This window comes from Scomber japonicus, chromosome 10, assembly GCF_027409825.1.
Source record: "Scomber japonicus isolate fScoJap1 chromosome 10, fScoJap1.pri, whole genome shotgun sequence".
Classification (NCBI taxonomy): domain Eukaryota; kingdom Metazoa; phylum Chordata; class Actinopteri; order Scombriformes; family Scombridae; genus Scomber; species Scomber japonicus.
In genome coordinates, this window is record NC_070587.1 from 9,343,841 (window position 1) to 9,366,393 (window position 22,553).

At 42.3% G+C, this 22,553-nt stretch overlaps 2 protein-coding genes across 4 annotated transcripts; both read right to left on the reverse strand.

The window, feature by feature from the left end:
- Positions 1-79: 79 nt before the first annotated feature.
- dbpb (D site albumin promoter binding protein b) lies at positions 80-9,011 on the reverse strand. The gene is made up of 5 exons (XM_053326581.1): positions 8,440-9,011; positions 7,949-8,236; positions 6,772-7,227; positions 3,174-3,421; positions 80-2,573 (listed from the first exon to the last, which is right to left on the reverse strand). Exons 2-5 carry the CDS (start codon positions 8,136-8,138, stop codon positions 2,358-2,360), a joined length of 1,110 nt encoding a protein of 369 aa, XP_053182556.1. The 5' UTR covers positions 8,139-8,236; positions 8,440-9,011; the 3' UTR covers positions 80-2,357.
- Positions 9,012-10,778: 1,767 nt separating this feature from the next.
- On the reverse strand, positions 10,779-21,748 carry si:dkeyp-69b9.6 (hornerin). Of its 3 annotated transcripts, XM_053326564.1 has the most exons (4): positions 21,208-21,748; positions 20,662-20,781; positions 14,827-17,306; positions 10,779-14,538 (listed from the first exon to the last, which is right to left on the reverse strand). In XM_053326564.1, the coding sequence occupies exons 3-4, from the start codon at positions 16,853-16,855 to the stop codon at positions 12,161-12,163; spliced, it is 4,407 nt and encodes a 1,468-aa protein (XP_053182539.1). In that variant the 5' UTR covers positions 16,856-17,306; positions 20,662-20,781; positions 21,208-21,748; the 3' UTR covers positions 10,779-12,160. The 3 variants fall into 3 exon arrangements, with proteins under 3 accessions (XP_053182539.1, XP_053182538.1, XP_053182537.1); XM_053326563.1 differs by having other exon boundaries at positions 10,779-17,306; positions 21,212-21,748; XM_053326562.1 differs by having other exon boundaries at positions 10,779-17,306.
- Positions 21,749-22,553: the final 805 nt, after the last annotated feature.

Genomic DNA, 22,553 nt, shown 5'->3' on the forward strand with positions numbered 1-22,553 from the left:
TTGAGCAAACACAATATAAAGAAGCACCTGAAAACAATATAAACTTGTAATAAAACACCTAAGGAAATCAGAGCAGTAGTGAATGAGAACAATCTTTTATTGGTGTTTTGGGGAAATCTCGACTACATCCAAATAACCAGCATTTAGAGGGCTGGGCACCATGGACACCACTGATGCAGCAGGGCAGTTATAGTTCAATTAAGAGTCACTATAAGATTTATCAACCACATCTGTGAGGATATTAGAGACGAAATCCTGTTGGGAGAGCAAACAATCACTGATTGAGGTGATAAAGGCTGAAATAAACCAACAAGGACGATAGCGTGCATAGTCCATACACAGCTGGGGAACAGAAGAGGTCATCATGAAAGGTAAAGTAAGTCTGTATGAACATCATGTTCAAGTCTTTGAGCCACGTTTGTGAAATCCATGGTCAAAGAAAACCAAGGTGCCGGTAGCGTCCGTAGCAGAAGTGAGTAACATTGAATGTCTGGAGGTCTGAGACAGGATGCAAATAGCAGAGAGTGAGGGTTTGTTTTTTTCTCCACTTGAATAGTCTTTCTGGGGAACACTGAAGATCAAAGATGTTTCAAGGTGCAACAGATCATGTTCATCCAAAGAAAGAAAATCATTCAATAATATAGAACAGCAACAATAAGAGGGATACTCATCATAATCATAACAATAATAATAGCAGTAATGGTAACTATCCATCATGGTCATTAAGGGGATTAAAATCACACTCTATTACTAGTCATCCCTCCCCAAGGAACATAACATAGTGTACCATGCCCCTGTGTATGTGTTGTGGGTACACAGAAGTTTATAGATACAGTAAAAAGTAAGGAGTAATAACAGGAAAAAACAGTAAGGAAGGAGCATTATTGAAAAAAGCACTAAATAGCAACAAGCTTTGTGGATCAACACAGGAAATTTTGGCTTTTATTTCTCCCAGAAATCTGAGAAATTAACACCATTCCACTCAATGGGTGTACTCGACCCATCTCCTGGAATACATCAAATACACAAAATAGTATAGGCCTATCCAATATACATAGTATTTCGCCCCCTGTAATAATGCTAATTAAAATGTGTTTATAAAGTACAGTAAAGTAACAATGTGCGTTTTACTGGGAAAACTGATTACGATTTCAGAATACGTTACAACACTGAGATTCAACTACTCGGTGTACCATCTAGGTACAAGAGAGACAAAGGACAAAATGTTATGGGAAGAGTTTGCACATAACTGTGAGGGATTGGCTGTAAGTGAGAGCAGACAGAAATAGAGCAGTTGGATATAGAAACAGAGGAAGAGAAATGTCCCAACAATTCAAAGAGAGGATCAAGAGGAGCAGAGTTACCCTGGGCATCACAACAGGCTTTCATCAGCGTAGGTAAGATATTCAACAACAGATGTAGAATAAAATCACTCAACGCCGGGGAGGGAGAAAAAGAGATAAAGTCAAAGATACAAGTATGGATGCACCAATCTCATAAAATTTAGCCTGAGGGACAAATAACTAATGTTGGTGGGGGGGATAAACAGGGAACTTAAAGACCAATCATTTAAAAAAGGATGAAGTGGCTCTATTTAAAAGAGAAACGCACAAGACTGGTCAAGACAAATGTTGAGGATAGTGCTGGACTGTATACGTGGTGTCTCCCCTTGTCTCTCATTCTGTCTCTCATGTCCCAGCATGCCCATTCCCAATGACAGAAGAAACATAACAGGAAAAAAAAATTAAGTGCTTTGAGTAAGATCCACAAAAATGTTGAACTAAACGATTTTAAAGATAATTTTGCTCTCTATATTACAATTGTTACATGCGTCTTCGCCCTTGCTGCTGCATCCTGACTATAATAACCAAGTTGAAAAATACCCATCAACGGCTGACCACCTGTTAAACAACTCCTGACTCGTCTATAATAAAAAGATATTTACCATAGCATTGCCCCGTCTCTATGTCCCAGTCATGTAGAAAATATACAAAATTATTCTCCAAATTTGCTCTCCCTCTAATTTTTCATAAGTATTATAAAAATATACAATTCTCCAATAACAAAACTCTTAAAAGTCACATCTTTCATCCATTAAATTATTCTCTCCATCCATCGCTTTTAAGAGTTGACACCTCAACACAACTAGACACCTGAGCTTCAATGCACAAACCTCCTCCTAGTCTTATACATTCATCATCATAATCATCATCTTCCTTATCATCATCATCATCATTATCATCATCATCATCATCACCGTGACCCCATTCTGTCCATCGTGACACCCAATAATTCAGAGTCTTAAATGTTTAATCCAGCTTATTCCTCCTCTTCCTTGCTTTTGCCACACGCCTTCATCACTGGTCAGCGAGCCGGTTCTCGTATTTACTAAGGATGTTGCGACACCGGCCCAGTTCCTTCCTCATCTCTGCCACTTCCTGTCGCAGGGCGGCATTCTCTCTTTCCAAGTAGGCAGCGCGAACAGATATTTGGTTCTCCTTGAGGCGGCGAGCATCTCGAGAACGTTTCGCTGCTTCATTGTTTTTATATCTCCTGGTCCAGTACTTCTCATCCTACAAGAGGAGACAAATAAAATACATTTATTATTTCAGTATCCACCAAAAAATGTTTTCACTTTGACCAGGGAATTTAAGTATTATAAGGTAAGACTACTCCAATCAATGAATGGTCAGACTTGTTTCGTAAGAAGCGTGCAGTAATCTTGTACAGCCAAACTCCAATCATGTTATTGGTAAATGTGGGTGTTTGGCTATGAAGGAGAGTGGGACACGTGTTCAGATGCCTAATCCTCAGAGTTTAGTCAGTGCTGCATTAGTGTCTGAGATCACTTTAAGTATGCAAACATCCTGGATGTGCTACATCCAACTGCTGGAGAAATAATACAGTTCTAACACCCTCAGTGTCATTCATTTGGGGATTTTTTGTGCTTATTGAAATCAAGCATGAAGTCTAAATCAGCTATTTTATTTAATTAAATATTAGCCCAGAGCCTTCTATGTGCCATGGTGGAAAACCATTGATAAATTACATGTGCTTTAAAATGATCTAGACATGACCTAAAATGATTTCCCTCCCAGCCCACATGGCACTAATTGACCGCAACAGCTCTGAGTTTTCCTGCTGATGCAGTGAGGGTTTCACCATGTGTTTACCTTCAGGTCATCAGGCACCAGGATCTTGCGTGCCTTCTTGATCATTGGCTGCGGCTTGAGTTCCTCTTCACTGAAGGATTGCCTCCTGGGGTCAAAGTTCTGCTGACCAGAAGCCATGTCTGAAGAATCCATGTCAAACATTCCTACCACATCTGGCCCACTGCCTGTGGGCGTCAGCAGAGGTGGACAAGAGGACGAAGAGGAGGACGAAGGTGACTCACAGGAATCATTCATACTCGTTTGACTCCCTGAAAATAAAGAGAAGAGAATTTTAGATGCTTTTCACTGAACTATGTTTACAATCACAAACATTATATTGTCTCAATAAGACAGATTAACAGATGACAGCAAGCCACTAAGAAAACAACACAAACACATGCAGCATTTCATCAGGATGACCACCAGGTGGAAGCAGAGAGCTATGTTCTCAGTGTAAAAACAATAAACAACATTCCTTTGCCCTTAACTGATTCCAAACAATTGAAGACGGTTTTCAATCAGTTTTCATGGACGCCGAGGATTTTTATACTTCAACCAGGCACAGAGTGATACATTACTAATGCAAATACATTTCTATAGTGACATACATAAACACATACATTTATTAGTATTCACATATAATGACGCTATACATTGTTTTAATAATAAATATATTATATTTTCCGTAATATACCTCAGTGATTATTTCTACCTAAATGATTTCATATCAAGTACTCCATATAAGATACATACGCATATCAAACAACCATTGTTAGATATTACTAATATTATTGCTGCATGCAAACTGTCAATAATGGAAAACCTGATTGAAATACTTCTTATGTATCTCTTATTGTGAAAACCACTATTTAAGAGAAGTTAAACTATGGTCTTTATGTTCAGCAGATACTCTGGAGTCCCATTTAGGACATAATGTGAAAACTTTTAACAAACTAACACATCAAACTGCATGAAGTCGATCAGTGCATAATCTTACCTACTTTTATCAATCAAACCATTGAGAAACTCTATGACAACATCCAGACCTAAATGCCAATAGAGAAATCTAAAAGTGGAAATGTTATGTAACTTTCTACCCCTCCCCTCAAATCAGTTTCTTTAAGTGGGGCCACTATAGGGCTATACCTACCCCACCCCCTTTAAGGCCCGATGCACCTTAGTCAACTGACTTTCTTTCCCTATGACAGCTCAAAATCCTCCCTAACTGGTCCTATATCTCCACACAAACTCCTGACTGATTTGTTATTAATATAGTCAGATTCAAGGGAGCAAAAATGTAATTTCCACAAGAAAGAAAGACAACTACACAGTCCAGTAGGTACTAATCAGGAATATGTGGTGATCTGACAGTCACAATGCTTTAGAAGTAGAATCAAGCTGCTGTTTTAAAATTGTAACAAACACATCATGGCAAGTCTCAATCACAACCTAAGCCCCCATCAGGGAGAGATGGATCCATAACAGCATAATTAACTAACATCACAACACTGCAGCCTTACAAAAAACCATAGAATTACATCTACTTATTCTAAACAAAACCTCAAAGCTGGTAATCATTACAGACTTACTATGTGGAAATAAGACACATGTAAAGAGTGCATAATGTGGTCTAATGGGCACCAAAGCCTATACCTGAGCAACGGGGAAAATACTACATAGGTTTATAATTTATCATAGTGGGGCAGATTGTTGTTTGAAGGAAAAACAGAACCAGCCTTAAATCTAAGATAAGGTTTGATGTGTAATATATGAGCAGCTATTGCATGAGTAAAGGCCATATGATGGTCAGGTAATATGAGGGCAAGTTATCACACATAGTGCACACTGTTCATTTATGTTGTTTCCACATTCCACAATAACAGTGCCACCATAACATACATTAAAAAGTGCTTTCATAGACACCCTGAGGAAGTCAAGCACTCCCAAAATACAGAATCAGCAGGTCTAAACATCACTGAGTCTTGTTGTGGATAACAACCATGTGCCACCGAGGCCAGAAAATATGCTCCGTCTCTCCTCTCTGTGTGACTAAACCAGGAGATTTCACTGATTTATACTGCTTAAGCCCAACAGCAGGAGCTAGTCAGTGCAACCACCTGGTGTAGTGTAGTGTTGGAACAAGGACCTGCAAACCCTCAGTGCTCATGCGGGTACATGGTTGCCTCTCCCTGCTTTTTGGGAAGCTCTGGAATGCAGGCTGCAAAGTAGATTTGGTGCGTTTTTCTCCACGTGTCTCAGCGTTCAGTGAGCAGACGGCTTACGTTTTTTGGAAGAAATGGTCGAATAAGTGATTACACACTTGTGCAGTAACATTCCTAAAAGGCCTGAAGCTGTTGTGAAGGCAAAGCAAAACCTCGCGCCTTCTTAGGTACCAAATGATAATATTATCTTTGCTGTTGTCCATTCAATATCAGTGAAGCAGCTGTTGTTTGGGTTAATAGGAATTATTCACTCAACTTCAAAAAAGTAGGAAGACATGTTCCACTTTTAAAACAGTTTTAACTTAATACATTTTATACGTCTTTATTCATGTGTTTATAAGATTTCATATACAGGAGTTTTAGTATAAATGCAGTGTAATTGCATTATGAGAGTTTATAAACATGCACTTAATAGCCGATCGAAAGGTCCTGCATCCACATACCCATAAAGTACAAAATTATCCCCTGGATATCAGCATTCTTAGCGTCATTCATTCCTGATTAAATGTTCACTTTGAAGACCAGCAGCAGTGGGAACCTCTTCCTGTTGCCCGGTCCGTCCCTCCCCCTCTGGGCTCCACCTACATGTCTACTGGCCCTGCCTCTAGTTCTCTCACTCCAGTACTCTCAGCCTCAGCACGTGTGCTGACGCGTGCACATGGCTGTGGCGTGTGAAGTGGGGAGAGATTTAAAGACACGCAACCGCAAACACTCCACACACTCCTCTGCCTCTCTCTCTCTCTCTCTCTCTCTCAGTACTGTTTGGACATTGCTGCATATTAATAATTGGCATGAAGTGAATGCTGATTGTCTTGTACACTTCAGTACATTGCTCACATGCCAAACAAACCCAAACCTCCTTGTCAAACTGCTATGAAGTAAAATATCTCAGGACTATTTTTTTTTTCTCCTCCTCCACACGTCTCCCTGCTCCCTCATACAACTAAAAGACAAACTGAGAGAAACAGCTTTCAACCCTGAATTGCTCTACAATATGAAAAGTGAATTTCAGCTGTTTTTAAGCAGCCACTTCTCTGTCAAACTGAGCCATGTGAATGTATCTTCTGCCTTTAGTTTGACCCCACAGGACAGAAAAATGCTTGGTCACCATGGCATTTGTTAAAACCTCAGAGGAGAGATAAAATGCTGAATCACTAGCCCGTGGGAACCTTATAACCATAACACACACACATTGCAGTTCAACTTATGGTGAAGTGTAGTGGTCTACTAGTCTCATATCAGTGGAAGGGGATAATTTGTCTCTTTCAGCATGTGAGCTGATATGGACGAGCCTTGAAGAAAGAACCGTCCTTCTTTCTTTCTTTTTTTTTTTAACTCTTGTTCAACTGTCCACGTATTCAGTGGAGAACAAAACAGCCCATGTCAAATGAACTCACCATGCAGACAGTCGTTTCCTCCTGTAAGACTCTGGGGCTGAGCCACTTCCAAACCAATGAGGGAAGGGGAAGACGAGGAAGAGGGCGATGAGGATGAAGAGCCAGGTGGAGATGAGGGCGGCAGGCACTGGGAGCTCTGGTTGGGCACAGCTGACTGGGAGCTCTGTGAGGGGATCTGGGCTGAACTGGAACTGTTGTTGTTGTGCATGCTGCCCATTCCATTTTCGGTCAGAAACTCCTCCAAGTCCATGTATTGAAGCTGGAAGAGGCCCCCGTCTGCAGGTAGGGTGCGATCCCACAAGAGAGGCCCCAAGAACTGGTTGAAACTTCCTGTTCCATTTGCACCACCACCTCCTCCACAGCCATTACTGCTATTGCTGTTGCCTACTCCACTCCCATTCCTCATGGGGCACACTCCCAAGGAGTCCTCATCAAGGTCCAGAGATCTGTCTTTGTCTGCCAGAGAGAGAGAAGATAATGGTGAGGAATGGCTTTAACAGCAAGACACAATAAAATGGTTTTCTGAAGATATATCACTCCATGACCTCTGGATAATGGATGCTATCAACCACTCTCCATATTTGTGAGGCACTCAATACTGTGGCAGGTGTATCCATAAGATGCATTCAGCAAAATCTCCCTTTTATTCGCTCTCACAAACAAATACACACTCACAGATGGACCAGATGGTAGTTGAATTGCGGCATTAAGCGAGAGCCGAAACCAATTTGTTGTCACAACGTATTCGTAAGCTCCCTGAACAAATCTCACAATAGCAGAATATACAGTAAGCAACCAGAACGCATGCCTGCACAGCATTAAAGCTAACATATTATCACTCATTGTAATCTGGATCCTAATTTGGAGTCGCAGCAGTGATTATAATCCAGGTGACTACTCATCAGGGTCATGGTGGAGTCATCCTGAATACGCGTGACTGTGCATCTGACTTTGGCGAGAAATAATAATATAATATAAATTTATCACAAATTAAATGTTAGTTATATAATAATGTTACATATTTGTATTTCAATGACAGCAGGAGTGGGTGGGAGAGAGAGGTATGATTTATTCATGTTAGGCCATTGCATTATGTTGAAGATGGACTGGTGTCAGGTGGTGCACAGTCAACATAAACAACACTGTAACATAGCACGATGCAATCCTTTCACCTCACCTTTTACATCGCAGGGGCTTTTTAAACGCTGGTCTCCCTTCATAGGGTGCTGCAAGAGAGACTTCAGCCCTGCCATAGAGTTGAGGTGTCCCCCTGTTAGGGAGCCTGCAGGCTGATTACAACTTCCAAACTGTGGGCTTGCACCGGCAGGGAGGTCGGGGGTCGGAAGCTGGGAGAGCTGCCTGGACATCCTGGACCAGACGGGGTCGCAGATAGACACCTGGGGCACTTGAAGGGGCGAGGCAAACTAGCCGGAGTACCTACCAATAGGACAAGTATGCTGGATGCCTGCAGGAGGGGTGGACGTGAGGGGGGGTGAGAAGCGGAGGGGAGGGGAGGGAAGGGGGGGTAGAAAGAGAGAGAGAGATAGTTTTGATAAGTGTCCGTGTAGAATAAAGCCAACACTGTAATGTGTGAGTTTGGTATTAATGACGCAGTTTTATTATAACACTTTGACAACTTGAATAAAATAACACATGCACCGTAATTACCTTTTATGTGTAGATAAAGCAGGACTCCTTATTTCGTTGAGGAAATATTTGCATCGAAGTCCATCGCAGTTGAATGTTGTTAAAAAAGTGTTCAGCTGATCAAAGCTGTTATTCTCAGCAGACCAGTGTGGGAGGGACAGTCAGACCATCGGAGTGGGAATACTGTCCATAATAATAACAATATTCATAAAAAATGCAAAAGCGTGAAAATGACAATGAAAACCCGGAGAGTTGCACGGTCAGAGAAAGAATGTTGGAATTAAAAAAAAAAAAAAGTTGTGTAGAAATATCCCGAGTTAATCCAGGTTATTCAAAAACAAGATCCCAGAATAGTTGCAAAACGAGCCTCCGTCAAAACAAAACAACCCAAGTGTGTAGCTATAGGAAAACACACACACACATACACAGCGACGGGAGCAGTGGCTGCGTTGGTCAGATGACAAGTTGAATTGGTGTTTCTCCTCTCTGCTGTCGCGCTCTGCTGTCCGTCGGGCGGAGGGAGGGAGGGGGTCGTTTCCTCTTTCTCTGTACTTTTTTTTCTCGCATCCGGTGGATCCAAGTCACGGGCGCACGGGCTCGAGTCTGTGTTTGGGCCGTGCGACGTCCACGTCTGACCGTTCTCTCCCTCTCTCGCGCTCAGCTGGAACTGACACGGGCAGTTCACGTGACGTCACACCTGGCAGAACAAGCGAGCAGAGGCGCAAGAGGACGGGTGTGTGTGTGTGTGTGTGTGTGTTGGGGGGAGGGCGGGGCTGCTTCTTACTGTTCTCTCGCTTCTCGTGTATTATTTATGAGACACACCTACCCTCGTGCCACACCTCGAGGAGTGAAGGGTGTTTGTTTTGTCTGACAGGTACAAATCGACTTCTTTCTGTTTTGCCTATACTGCAAAATAAATAAATAAACAAACAAACCTGGGAATGGTTGTATCTTAAATATGGCAGAAAGCAAACTCTCTTTATTCTAGTAGGGGTCGTGCCATCATAAATAAACTCATTCAGTCAGGGCACGAGATTACTGGCTTAAAAACTTTGCCCATCTCTCTTTAGAGCATAGTTTGTCTTTCTGTAATAATCAGGTAGTGCAGCATGGCTTTTCCAGTTTCCTTGTAATCCACAGAAAACGTGAGTGCGCCGTTTTTTCAGGCGAGAGGAACGCTTCAGCACGTTGCCTCCCGGCGTACAATAGCTGTTCCAACTCACGTGTATGAGGCACGCGGAGACCAGGCCAGTCCGCTCTCGGCTCTCGCTACGATTGGGTTCTAGAACTCGTCGCCCCGCCCAACGTGAGCGCCTATTGGAGAGAATTAGGTCGAAGAACCCCGCCCGCGCGGATTCCCCGTGCATGCCACTGCCGCGTGAGAACAGTTCGAAACACAAAAAGCGCGAGGGCTGTCCGGTCTACAGTACAGATGCACAGCACATGCAAAACATCGCGCGCTGCAGGAATTCACCTTTGTTTTTTTTCTACAGACATGAACATGCAGGAGTGAATAATTGACAGACCTCAGTTAACTTAGTGTATTATTTGTCATCTGTATGTATATAATGTACTGAGGGGCTGTGCTCTAAACACACTAGTAGGGGTTCAAAATATTGCCTCAGTCTTTTTTTGTTGTCGTTTAAATAAAATAATCCGACTGAAAATGTTAATGTCAACTCCAGCTGTGGGCCCCTAAAATTGCAAACTTCATTCACCTCCCCCCCTTTCACTTGAGAGTACAGTAGTTATGAATCATCTTTTTTTTTTCAAAGTTTCTTGGCAACAATGATTAACATTACCATCAATGGGAATCAAAATATGCACTTGTTGCTTTAAAATAATTTAAATGTCCTATAAGCCCACATAACTTGCATGCACCAAACACCTTGTTGAATCCCACAACCACATTAATGTCTGTACATTGTCACGTTCAATTACTTAAACTGGTCATGGTTTCTGAGTGCTACACAGCCATTTTGTTTATTTGTGTTAATTTCGTAGTCAATAGCAAACAGGCACATAATTCAGTCATACAACACTCAGGCACACCAGTCCACCCCCTATCAGTGTAAAATCCATGTGACTGTCACACTCCTCCACACCAGGGCATGAGTACAGTATAAATGAGTTGTTTACTGCCATCTTGTGGAGCTGAAATAGGACTGAGCCGTTTTACAGAGCCATTTATTTCAAGTTTTCTGAATATATATAGTATAAATATTAATGACTGAAAACGATTAATTAACCTAGAGTAATCTGACCAACAACTTGGGCAGCCCTAAGAATTTTAATTGGCATATCGACTACATCCTTAAAATCCATTTAATCCACACAGTGATATCAAATTCACATAAATATAATTGTATAACCTTAATACTGACTTTGGTAACAGTTACAGCTTACTTATGTTTAATAACTAGCAGTTTGTACCATCTTCTGGATATTGCAGTTTGTAACTTTGAATGAGAAATGAAAGGGAAAACAAATGATTACACTTAAGGTTTATTCATTGCTGAAATATAATCAACTACTGACTTTTCAGTAAATAATGTGATAGAAATCTACTAAAACTATCATTTTTTTCTTTAGAAGAAAAAAAAAGGCTTGGAAGGGGTATGAACATTTCATGTGAATAAAGTGACATGACTTAAAACTTATTTTTCTTCAGAAGAAAAAAAAGGCTTGACAGTAAGAATATGATTGCAACTCAGCAAAAAGAAAAAAGGTAGGAGTTAAATATAAGATTGGCATGAAGACTGATTGGGTTACACACATAAATACATGGAATATTACATTTGCCTCTATTATGATAGGTCCTTGACTTTAACACACCGTGAAGTACTGTAGAAATAATCACTGCTAAAAAGAGCATACAAATAACATGAGATAAACATGTGTTACAGTCCACTTGTTTAACCTGTTTTCAATCTCTTGGTATAAAAGCTAGGAATATCTCAAATAAATGAAGTAAAGTGAACATAACAAGCAAGGCTTTTTGTAAGTTTCTTCATTTTGGCAGGAGAGGGATCCTTGTACTAATTACCAGCAACTTTGACGTTTTATCTATATGTGATTAAATCACTAGGGAATATAGAGCAACTTTCAAATCAAGTTAACACTACAAACTTCTGGGGATATACTGAATAAACCATCACATACTGTAGGAGTGATATCACCTCAGCAATAAACTTGACCAGAGAACAAACATGCACTGACAAACTATCAACAAATGTCTTTGTCCCCATGTCCCTACTCCTAGTAAATGCACTTTACATTTAAAAAAAATCCTCAGAGCCTCTAAGTGAACAACAACAAGACAAAATACACAGCAGAGACGTTTATCATACAGCAAGAGGTGTAGCAGGGATTCTAGTTAGGATATGGGGAGGAGAGATACATTAGCAGGTCATTTCACCTAAACTTGTCTAGTAACTGCACAGTGTCAGCCAAGCATAGTGTCAATGCACTTAAGGGGTTAGTGATCCTATTGAAACAGTCACATCTTTGAAACACCTTCCAGTATAATCTGAAAGAATTTCTGGTGATATTTTATAGGATGCTCTACAGTAGTTGTTAACACACTCATTCTAATAGTCAGCAGAGTAGATGTCAACATAGACACCAGGCAAATTCTCCTAAAGGCAACAGATGCCTTTTCAAGTCCCTTTTTTTTCTCACCTTCCCATTTTAAAACAGAAATATCCCTCTTGTATGCCACTCTATTGAGATACCAGGATGCTCAGTATCTGTATGGTCCCTGTAGGAATGGCATCTCCTCCTGACCCTCTCGGGTCTCTCTCTCTCCTGGTCTCTTTGAAAGCTTCAGCCTGTTAGCATCTCCTCGCTGCAATCCTTTAGCCCTGCGGCGGCAGGACACCTTGTGCCTGTGGAGAAGTGTAGCATTCCAGAAGCGAGCGGAGCAGCGTTGGCAGGAGAAAGTCCCTCTGGCACGATGGGAGGCCCGATGGATGAAGGCTGCCAAAGGCCTGTGAAACTGCTTCCCACATACACTGCACCTCAGTCGCTCCGGAGTGGTCAAGGCTTTTTGTGGGTGTTTTACTGCCATGTGGACTAACAGTCCCGCTTTGCGGGAAAACACAGAATTGGGGCATATAGGACAGCCAAAACGTTTCACAGGGACTTTTAGAGATGGCAGGATTGGGACTTTCATACCCCCCGTGTTGACAAGCTTATACCCACCACCACCTGATCCTCCTCCCCGCCTAATTGTCAAGCGAAGAGAGCCTTGCTTTTTATTCAACTGCCCTCTTATTGTACAACTTATCTTTCTCTTCCTTTTGATTCCATCAAATCTGACTAAATCTTGGGATTCCCATTTATTTTCCCTCCGATCTCTCCTCTCGGACTTTTTTTTTTTCTTCTTGTGTCGTCTCATGTCATCGTGTGATAACTGGATGTTGCAGTCAAGGTGTTGGTGGGGCTGGGTACCTGACTGATGATGAGGATGATGGTGGGAGAGATGATGATGATGATGCAGATGATGATGTTCAGTGGAGGGCAGTTCCGTAAGGGGCTGGAACGGGGCTGTGGTGTGAAGCGTGCGGCTACGGGATCCGGCTGGATATATGTGCTCTCCTTTCACCCCGGCTGGGGAGTGCGGGTGCTGCGGGGGCATGATTGTAGAGTTTGGAGGCAGAGGCTGAGAGTAAGATGGGGCATTAGCTGCTGAAGTTTGGGCTGCTGCAGCATCATAAAAGAGAGGAGAATAACCAGCTGGTGGTGGTTGTGGGGGTGGCTGCTGTTGGCTATGAGTGACAACGCTGAGACTCTGCCCTCCATGGCCTTCTGAGGAAGGAGCCATCTGGAGCAGGGCATTGGTGGCAGCCTCGCTCTCTGACGTGGACTGATTAACATCATTTCCACCTCTGTTGTCTCCAGGCCCACTGCTGCCTTCTTGAGGGTTAGACGGCTCAGCGCGGGTTATCCCATGCTGTGATATCCTATGTCGGGTAAGGCTATTGGAGTAAGCAAATGCCTTCCCACATACCTCACAGCAGAAGAGCTTTTCACCCCCACCTTCATGTACCGTTTGGTGATGGGCAGTCAGATGGAAGTGATGGCGGAACGACTTCCAACATATAGCACAGGTGTAAAGTCGAGGTGGAGGTGGGGCTTGGGGATGTGGCTGGGGTGGGGGTTGTGGCTGAGGGTTGGTGTCTTGAGGCTTGACATCTTGAGGGTAGGAGTAATAGGAGGAGGTGCTTGGTGCTTGGTTCTGGCTCCTGTCTTGGGCCACGCTACATTGAGGGTTTGGGTTAAAGCTGTTGAGGTTCTCTGCAGCTGGTGTTGTGGGCACCTCTTCCAGCTCCCCTTTCTGGTGGAGTTTACTGTGCCTCCTGAGGCTCTGGGAGTAACCAAACTCCTTCCCACAGATGCTGCATTTGTAATTCTTTGCCCCAGAGTGAACTGTTTGATGCTTGCTGAGGTGAAAAGCCTCTCTGAAATATTTCCCACAAACGGTGCAGTGATGAGGCTTTTCTCCAGTATGGATACGGTCATGCCTGCGTAGGGTCTCGCGACGTGCAAATCCCTTACCACAGACACTGCAGAGGTGAGTGCGTGGAAGACCGCTGGGCCCCATTCTCGGAGTGTACTGCCTACGTTTGGGGGGCTGTCCTCCAGCTGCTGGATCTTTCTTTGCTCTAGGTTTGCGGGGACGTTTTGGCTTGGCAGCAGGATTCTGTGGGTTGCTGCTCATCGCCTCCTGATTTCCACCACCTCTGAAATTCTTATCCAGGCCAGATGTTGATGAAGGTGAGCCCAGAGGACCTAAACCAAGACCACCTAGTAGACCTCCTATGATGTCTCCCCTATCATCCCCTCTATTTCCACTGTTGCTAGCTGCTGTTATAGCAGAGATTGCATTATTGACAGAGCTAGTGACATCATCCTCTGAGTCATCCAGTAGAGAAGATAGAGGCAGGTGGGGCTGTTGCTGCGGATGGTGGTGCTGGTTGTGGCTCTGTGAGTGTGGATGCAGTGTCGGGGCCAAGGGTGCCTTTCTCAGAGCTGGGCCCGCCATCCCACTTCCACAGGGGGAGGCACCAGAGTAGCATGGAGATGGGTTACCTTGAGAACGGTGATCATCATGGTAGCCTGTGTAACGATTCCGAGAGTAGTCAGTGGGGTATTTACCATCTGTTCTGTCCCTGTCATTTGAATTCCCTTCCCTTCCAGACTGAAACAGACCATCACATCCTAAACCTGATTTTGGTTCTCCTTCCCCCACAATGATTACACCATCTTCTTCCTCAGTTTTCCCATAAATTACCCCTCTATTGCTTTGATAAGTTCCCCCTCCTCCATTACCTCCTCCACCCCCTCCCCCGACTCTGTCCTCACCATCATTTCCTGTCTTGCTGCCCCGTTGTTTGGGTCCCCTACCTGGCTTGCCGCAGGTGCCTGAGGCAGCATGGTTGAGTAGAGAGGTGCTCTCACGGAAGGCACGACCACAGGCAGGACATCTGAATGGCTTTTCCTCATGTATCTTCTCATGGCGTGTCAGTGACTCTCTACGATTAAAAGCCCGAGAGCAGGTGGAGCAGCCATATGGGCGGGCTGAAGAGTGTAATACACCATGTTGCAGGAGGTGCCCTTTTTTCTTAAAGCCTTTGCCACACTCAGGGCAATGAAATATTTTGTCTGGGCTAGGACAAGAATTGGTTGAGGGTTGGGGAGTTTCTTGGGTCGAATGGGGAAGGCTTGGGTCAGTCTGACTTTTAATGTGTACAGGATTTGGGCCAGTAGAGGCAGATTTGCTAGTACCAGCTGCGGTTGGCTCATGCATGCGCATATGCCTGCGAAGGCTTGAAAGGTGAGGGAAGCTTTTGGCACACTCTCCACAGCTATAAATGTGCTCTGTATCAGACTCTGTGGGGTTGGGTTGCATTGAGCTCTGGTTATCAGATTTAGAAAGGTGAGAATCATTAGTAACCAGTACTGAGGCAGCAGTGGAAGAGGGAGCAGAGGAGGAGGAAGAAACTACTGATGAGGATGAAGATGATGAGGCAAGGAGGGATGATGGATCTCCACCCATATTTGACATACCAACCCCACTCCCAATTAAAGCTGGGGGCTGACCGTGGCTAAGCCCTCCACTATTACTACTACCACTAGGATTACCGTGGCTGTTGTGGCCATGACTGCTGCCGCCACCATTACTAGTGCTATCAGATTTTCTCTGTGGCAAATAGCCAGCCATAGCTTTCTTTCTCCTACTGCTACTGCTACTGCCAGTACTACTTCCACCTCCACTGCTTTCCCCTTTGCCATCATCCTTTGACAAGGATAAATGAAGTGGCAAGGGGAGGGGTAAACCTGCTTCCTGCTGCATCAGAGAAGCTATCTGATTTGATGAGAGTACAGGGATGCCCTGTAAGTCAAAGCCGCCCAGCGATGAATGCTGGGAGCCTGGGTGGAGCGGGTGGTGAGGATGAGAATGAGGGTGAGGATGAGACAGGGTGTGAGGTGGAAGCTGTTGCTGCTGGGGAGGCTGCTGTGGGCCCTGCTGTGGCTGGGGAGTGGAGTGGCCATGTGAGTGAGAAGAATGCAAAGCGGGAGGCGGAGCAAGACTAGTACTAGGCTCCCCACCTGTCTGACTTAAACCAATCCCTAAGTGGTTATGGGTTCCCTGTTGAACAAGAAATTGCTCTAAACTAGCATTAGCAGGCACCCCAGAAAGGAAATACTGATTAGCAGCTAACATGCAACTAAATTGTTGGTGAAGGCTCCGTGCATCAGACTGGGCCCCAACCAACTGGTGTCCCAATGAGCTGACTGCACTGCTGCTAGAAGGGTTGTTAGAGGTGGCCACAGAGGTTGAAGGGGAGGGAGAGGAAGAGGGGGGGCCAGGTGATGCTTGGGGGACAGAGAGGCCGGGATGCAGAGGAGGAGGGGGTGGAGGTGCTGATGTTACTAATCCTCCTAATCCCCCAGCACTCCCACTACTGCTACTTCCCCCGGCAAAGTGCTCAAAGCGGCCTACACCTGGATGTAACTGCTCCTGTGCTAGTGCTGCCTCAGACGGGTGGAAAGAGCGCAGGAACTGTGGGTAGCCTGAAGAATGGCTTGAGCTGCTGCTCATCTTGCTTGACTTTGAACGAGAGCTCTGAGATGAGGAAGGCTGTTGTTGTAAAGGTGGGGGAGGAGGGGCACTCATCTTGGCAAAAATGGAGGCAGAATCAGAAAAGGCGTTACCTCTAGACCCCTGCAGGGGGCCCAAGCCAAGTCCAGACAGAAGAGCTCCAGAAGACTCAGCCTGCTGCTGCTGCTGCTGCTGGAGTTGATGCTGGTGAAGTTGCACTTGCTGTTGATGCTGTAGTTGTCGATCTAAACCAAGGCCTTTGAACTGGTGGGCCTGGTGCCCACTTAACATCTCTATAATGTCCAAATTGTATTTTCCAAATTGGAACATTTCCCACTCACTGGCACATGGGGGTGCAGAGCCAAACCTCCAGCGCTAGGGGAGCGGCAACAATGATCCCACCACTGACTGGTGAAAGACAAACTTTACCCTAAGGGTGATGTTATGCTACTATTTCTTCCAGAACTACTTGAATGTCAGCTTGACTCTAAAGTTCGTCTCTCCAAACTGTACAGTTCAGCTGTTGTTACTCCCTCTTGATCATCCACTGCTCACACTTTACTTCCAAAAGCAGTGGGGTAGCTGAGGAGATGACTTTAAGATCAAAGGGTAAAGATGCCTTTTTAACAGATGAGTTCCAACTAATTTCAAAAATGCTTATAATAATTTTTGAGAAGCAGTTCAAATGACAATCTTCTTGTTTCCTTTGAGTTACTGCATTGACATTTTCCTTCATCTAAGCAAGATTCCTCATCTGCATTCAGCCAAGAAGTTCCTATAGCTGAAAAAACAAAGGTCAAAAGGAGAGAAAGGTCATAGAGGGGCACAGGAAAATACTTTTGAACAAATTTCACTTACTGTCCCTTCCTAAAAGCAACATCTGACCCTATAAGAAGGTGTCACATCCATCCAGGCAAATGTGTATTTACATGAAGTCCATACTGTTACATTACAAGATAGGAATTTATCTCCATGGTCCACTTACAGTGGAACAATCATTACCATGCTATTCTGATTCATTTCAAACAACAAATTTATGTTCACTAGAGTCAGCCACCGATGACATGATGCTTAGTTAAGCATCATGTCACTAGGTTTGTCACAGAGTTTTACAGGGGGTATATTGTATTGTTTCATAAACAATACAATATACCTCTCTTTCATGACATTTCTATTGTTTAGCCACCTCATCAGGTTAATAATAATAGTAATATAACTAATAATAATAATAATGTGGTACATTTTTAATATTTTATAATAACTTACCATGAGGTGGTTCTGCTGGATTGCAGCACAACCAGAATCGGTGAATGAATGCTCATTTTCACAAAATTCATATTTACCATGAAGGTAAATATGAATTTAAATCAAGTACAAAAGTTATTTTCTACATTTTTCAAGTCTTTGCATCTAGATGTTCATAGCAGGCCTCTGCTACAAAGGTGTAAGTTACCGGTTTAATGAGGCTTATTTAACAGACCTACTTTAGACCCAATTTATTACTGTATTATACACTGGCCCACCACCTCTTAACCTTTTATGCTGCAGCAGTCATGTAATATATTGGCGCTTTTCCACTACGACTCGACTTGGCTTGACCCGGGTTTTTTTTGGCGTTTCCACTAGGGATAGTACCTGGAATCTGCTCTGCTGAGGTTCCAAGCGAGCCGAGCCGATACTAAAAGTGACGTCAACAGGGTACGTTTTAGGTACATTTTTGAAATGGAAAAGGTCGTTCCTGGAACCAAACCGAGTCGAGCCGAGCCGAGTAGTGCTAGAACTGTATCGTGGAAAAGCGCCATATGTCACACTGTATTTTATCCTCTCATTTGAGATTTACAGCATAAATATAGTACATGCAGCTATCTCTAGCAGAACCACAGAATACAGAGAGATGTGACAGTGCTGACCAAAAACACATCAAACAGCAGATGCCTTTTGTGAAAATGCAGGTTTTGTGTATTGAACTGCATATTTTAATTTTACTTGAACTAACTACACTTTGAAGATCTAACTTGACATAAGTGAAGACTAAACACTGCATTTTCCACCTTGCTCACAGTCATTCAAATTGATTAAAGAGTCCTTATACAGACATCTATGTTTCAGCCAGGTAGGACAGGTCCTATTCCAGTGTGGCTGTTATTCTGTTACATGCTTACCACTGTTTTTAGGGTCTTACAATTGTACAGTACAATATGATGGGTGGAAGTAACAAAAAATATAGATAAAAAATGGAGGTGATGAAAATGCATGTGAATTGAAAAATAAAGGGCTAAAAATGGATGTTGGATGTTAAATGAAAAAAACAAAAAAAAGTGATTTGATTAATACGAAGCTGATTTAATTGAAACAACACCATGTTTTCTGTCTTACATTTATCATTCATAATACAAATTTGCCATTTATCAGTTATGGAAAGTGGCCTCAAGTAACAAAAAGTAGCTGGAAGAAATGGAAGTGATGAAACTGTGTGTGAATTAAAAAACAAGGTTATAACTTGTCAATTGATATGATAAACGTGATTGAGATTTTATTTGTACCTGTGTTGCTCTCAGCTTGCTACTGGTGAGCTTAGATACAGACACTAAAGGGGCGGGGGGGGCAAATCCAAATATGATATAAATAAAAGCACAAACAGTGGGTTTTTATTATTTATTTCACACAAATATTTTTTTTAATTATTTGTTTCCATAGTGTGGGAGACTGGGTTTCAAGAACCATAGTGGGAACCCTCCTTTGCAAAGTAGTTAATAGAAGAAAACTTATTTTAACACTTTAATATCCTAAAATTAGAAGTATAATTAAAACAAAATCAGGATTATTACACTTATTTCTTTTCTTTATTCAAATATAAATACAAATAACTTTGGTGTCAATCAATTTTATCAAATCGATAGACAATCCATTGTTACTCCTACCTTTGAGGCCACTTTGCTTAAATTATAAATAGCAATTCTGATTGTGAATGATCAAATTAAAACAAGAAAAATGATGAAACATGACTGTTTTCATCATATCATGACTGTTTAAACCAAATCGACTTTAATTTAATCAAATAAATTGATAATTTATCACTCCATTTTTCAGTTCACATGCATTTTCATTACCTCCATTTTTGTCAGTTGGTTTTGTTACTTCCACTCCTCATAGTAGGAGCCCCCAGCGTGTGTACTAGAGAACAGAGCTTCCTGTAACCTGTTCTTCAGTTATTCCAACATTTTGGATGCAATCCTTCATCAAGATGAAAGAAACTACAAAGACCCAGACTGATGATAAATATCTATTAAATATATCAGACAGTGTAAGTGAGAATTTGTCTGAGTTGATGATGTTATTCTTTCTTGAGGAGCCTTTTAAGGTCATATTGTTGCATACCTTGTTATAAGACACTTTCATGGTGTCTTTCTAAATAAATCTGATATAGAAATTGGTAGAAATCATTGGGGCAGTCAGTCCCTTATCCAGGTTTTCTTTTTCAGCATGTTCACTATTCATTTTGTTGACATGTACATCAAAGAACATTACACAATGTTTTCAAATGCAGGTCGGACTGTCCTGCAAAAAAATGATAATTATTTTCATCCAATCCTCTTTTAAAACTTTGTTGTTTTTATTTGTTTATTATAAATTGGTGCAATGGCATGCAGCTATTAGGTACATTAAAACAGTCACAGTTGTTATTCTTAGGCTGATAATCAGTCTATATAATGGAAAATACCCATATTGTTCATATTAAGTATTTATTAAACACTTCATCCAGTTTTGTTTATATCTATGGCATCTGGTTAGATATAGAATTGGATTTTGGGGTACTTACACTACTTACACTGCATAATGCCATATTAATTTAATTGAATTTAATCAACAACCAACAAAGAAACAGGTGTAAACAATTGAAATAATTTCTCTATTTGATGAAAAGAGGAACAGGAAACCAGAATACATTACAAAAAAATAAACATTTTTGCCCAGTGTGGGAAAAAAACACTGCACAATTCTTAGAAAGCAGAAGTTATAATTCACATTAACATTTCTCAGTATTGTACTTGTGCAAAAGGCTCAAGGTAGGTAATGTGTCTACACCAGAGTCACTCACTTTGAATCTCGTTATTGCTCACCTCTTGTTTTCTTACCGTTTCCTCTAATCGATCCGATGAGCACACAGGGGAGTACGATCCCCTAGCAGATGAAGAAGGCAATTTATCGCATATTTGACCGCCTCTCATTTTTTTTAATGTAAACCCCGCAAAATCCTGTGAAGGAGAAGAAGAAGGAAAAAGAAGGGAGGGAGGGGGGTAGAAAATGCTACAATTAAAACATCAGCAGCATCACAGTCGCTGCACAATGTAAACATTAGCAGTGCGTTACAGGCGCAACTTAACAACGGATGCACTTGAGGAGGCAGCCTGTAATAGTATTGGCCAACATTTGGAGTAAAAAAAAAGAAAAACATTGGACGCGCTTGCATGCAAAACTTCACGGTTCTCCTTAGCATCCTATTTCACACACTGGTGCTCGGCGTGTTTAGCCATTTGGTGCCCGCACGCCATCTAAAAAAAACCCCAACCTAAAACCACACTGCTGCTAACATTAGCCATCCCTCCCTAACTACACAACATTCAATGATAAGATGCTAACGCCGCCTTTATACATCTGCGTATATTGAGGAAAATGTTTACCTACGCATCCAGTTGCAGATGGATGAGGCCTGTCACGCCTTCTTCTTCTTCTTCTTCTTCTTCTTACCGCCTAGCTAGCTATCGTCCGCGTCCATTTCTGCGTGCTGTTTTCCAGTCGATAGTCAGAGCCATTTTCACTGATGCTGAGCTGGGTAAAAGCGGACTCGGTTCCCCCCACAAATCAACAGAGACGGACAACACCGCCGCCCTCTTGCTATTGGGTTTGCACCGTGTGTGTGGCAGGGAGCTTTCCTCAAAAAAAAACTCGACGGCCGAGAAAATTTGGATGGTCGGGTGATAATATTTTTGGGTAAAAGTGAGTGACGTGTGCTCCCTTAACATTGGTCCTTTCCGGCCCTTGTAATATTTCCGGGTAGCAGCAGCGGGGCTCACGGACAGTAGTTTTTGGGCTCACGGTAGATTCCCCCGTTTGGTTGCACGTTGAGTCCAAAATAATGCTGCTTACCCGGATAATTTGAGCCTGCTTCACCACCACACCCCTGTGTCCGATGATATCAATGTTACCAAGCCCCGGTGGGAGGCTGAGGGCTCGTCTCCAGGCTGCATAATGGCCGATGCCTTGTAGGCCATAGAAAGAAAAAAAAAAACATAACTTCAGGCTATAACTTTTCATAGCATGAAGAAAAAGTGAGGGGAAAAACAGGTTGCAAGCTTTTATTATTTATTTGGGAATTTCTATATGTGATGCAAGAGTTTAATAATCGGGTTCAAGCACAGGCCATTCATTGAATAATTAATAATACACATATAATCCATAACGTGTGCAGAAATTCACAAGTGTTAATTTTCTCAAAATCCAAACAAGCAATAATATTAATTACTGCTGTATAGTATGAATGAGTAATAAAGCACATATAGCCTAGCTGTTGATCTGTTGTGTTCTCCAATTATTTTTCATTAAAAAAAAAATCTTCACTTTGTGGACTGAGACAAATATCAGAGCAACTTGACATTAAAATGAATATAATCTAATAAATATTAGTATCAAACTAATTTTTAAATGTGCTAGACAAGAGGAAATATGCACCAAATCATCTTGTGTGTTCATCAGTAGGATATTTTATAATCTATACAAGATATATAGACTTAAATACTGTTGATCAAATGGGACCATTTACACATTTTAAAAGAGATTGTTAAACCAAGACAGCTTGTTTTTTTTTTGCCTATTATTTTTTTAGGGAGTTTTTCCTTTTCCGAATCAAGGCTCTAAGGATGGATTACACATTTACAGAGTGTAAAGCCACCGGAGGCAAATCTGTGATTCATGATATTGGGCTATACAAATAAAATTTGACCCAACTTGACTTGACTATTAGTCACAA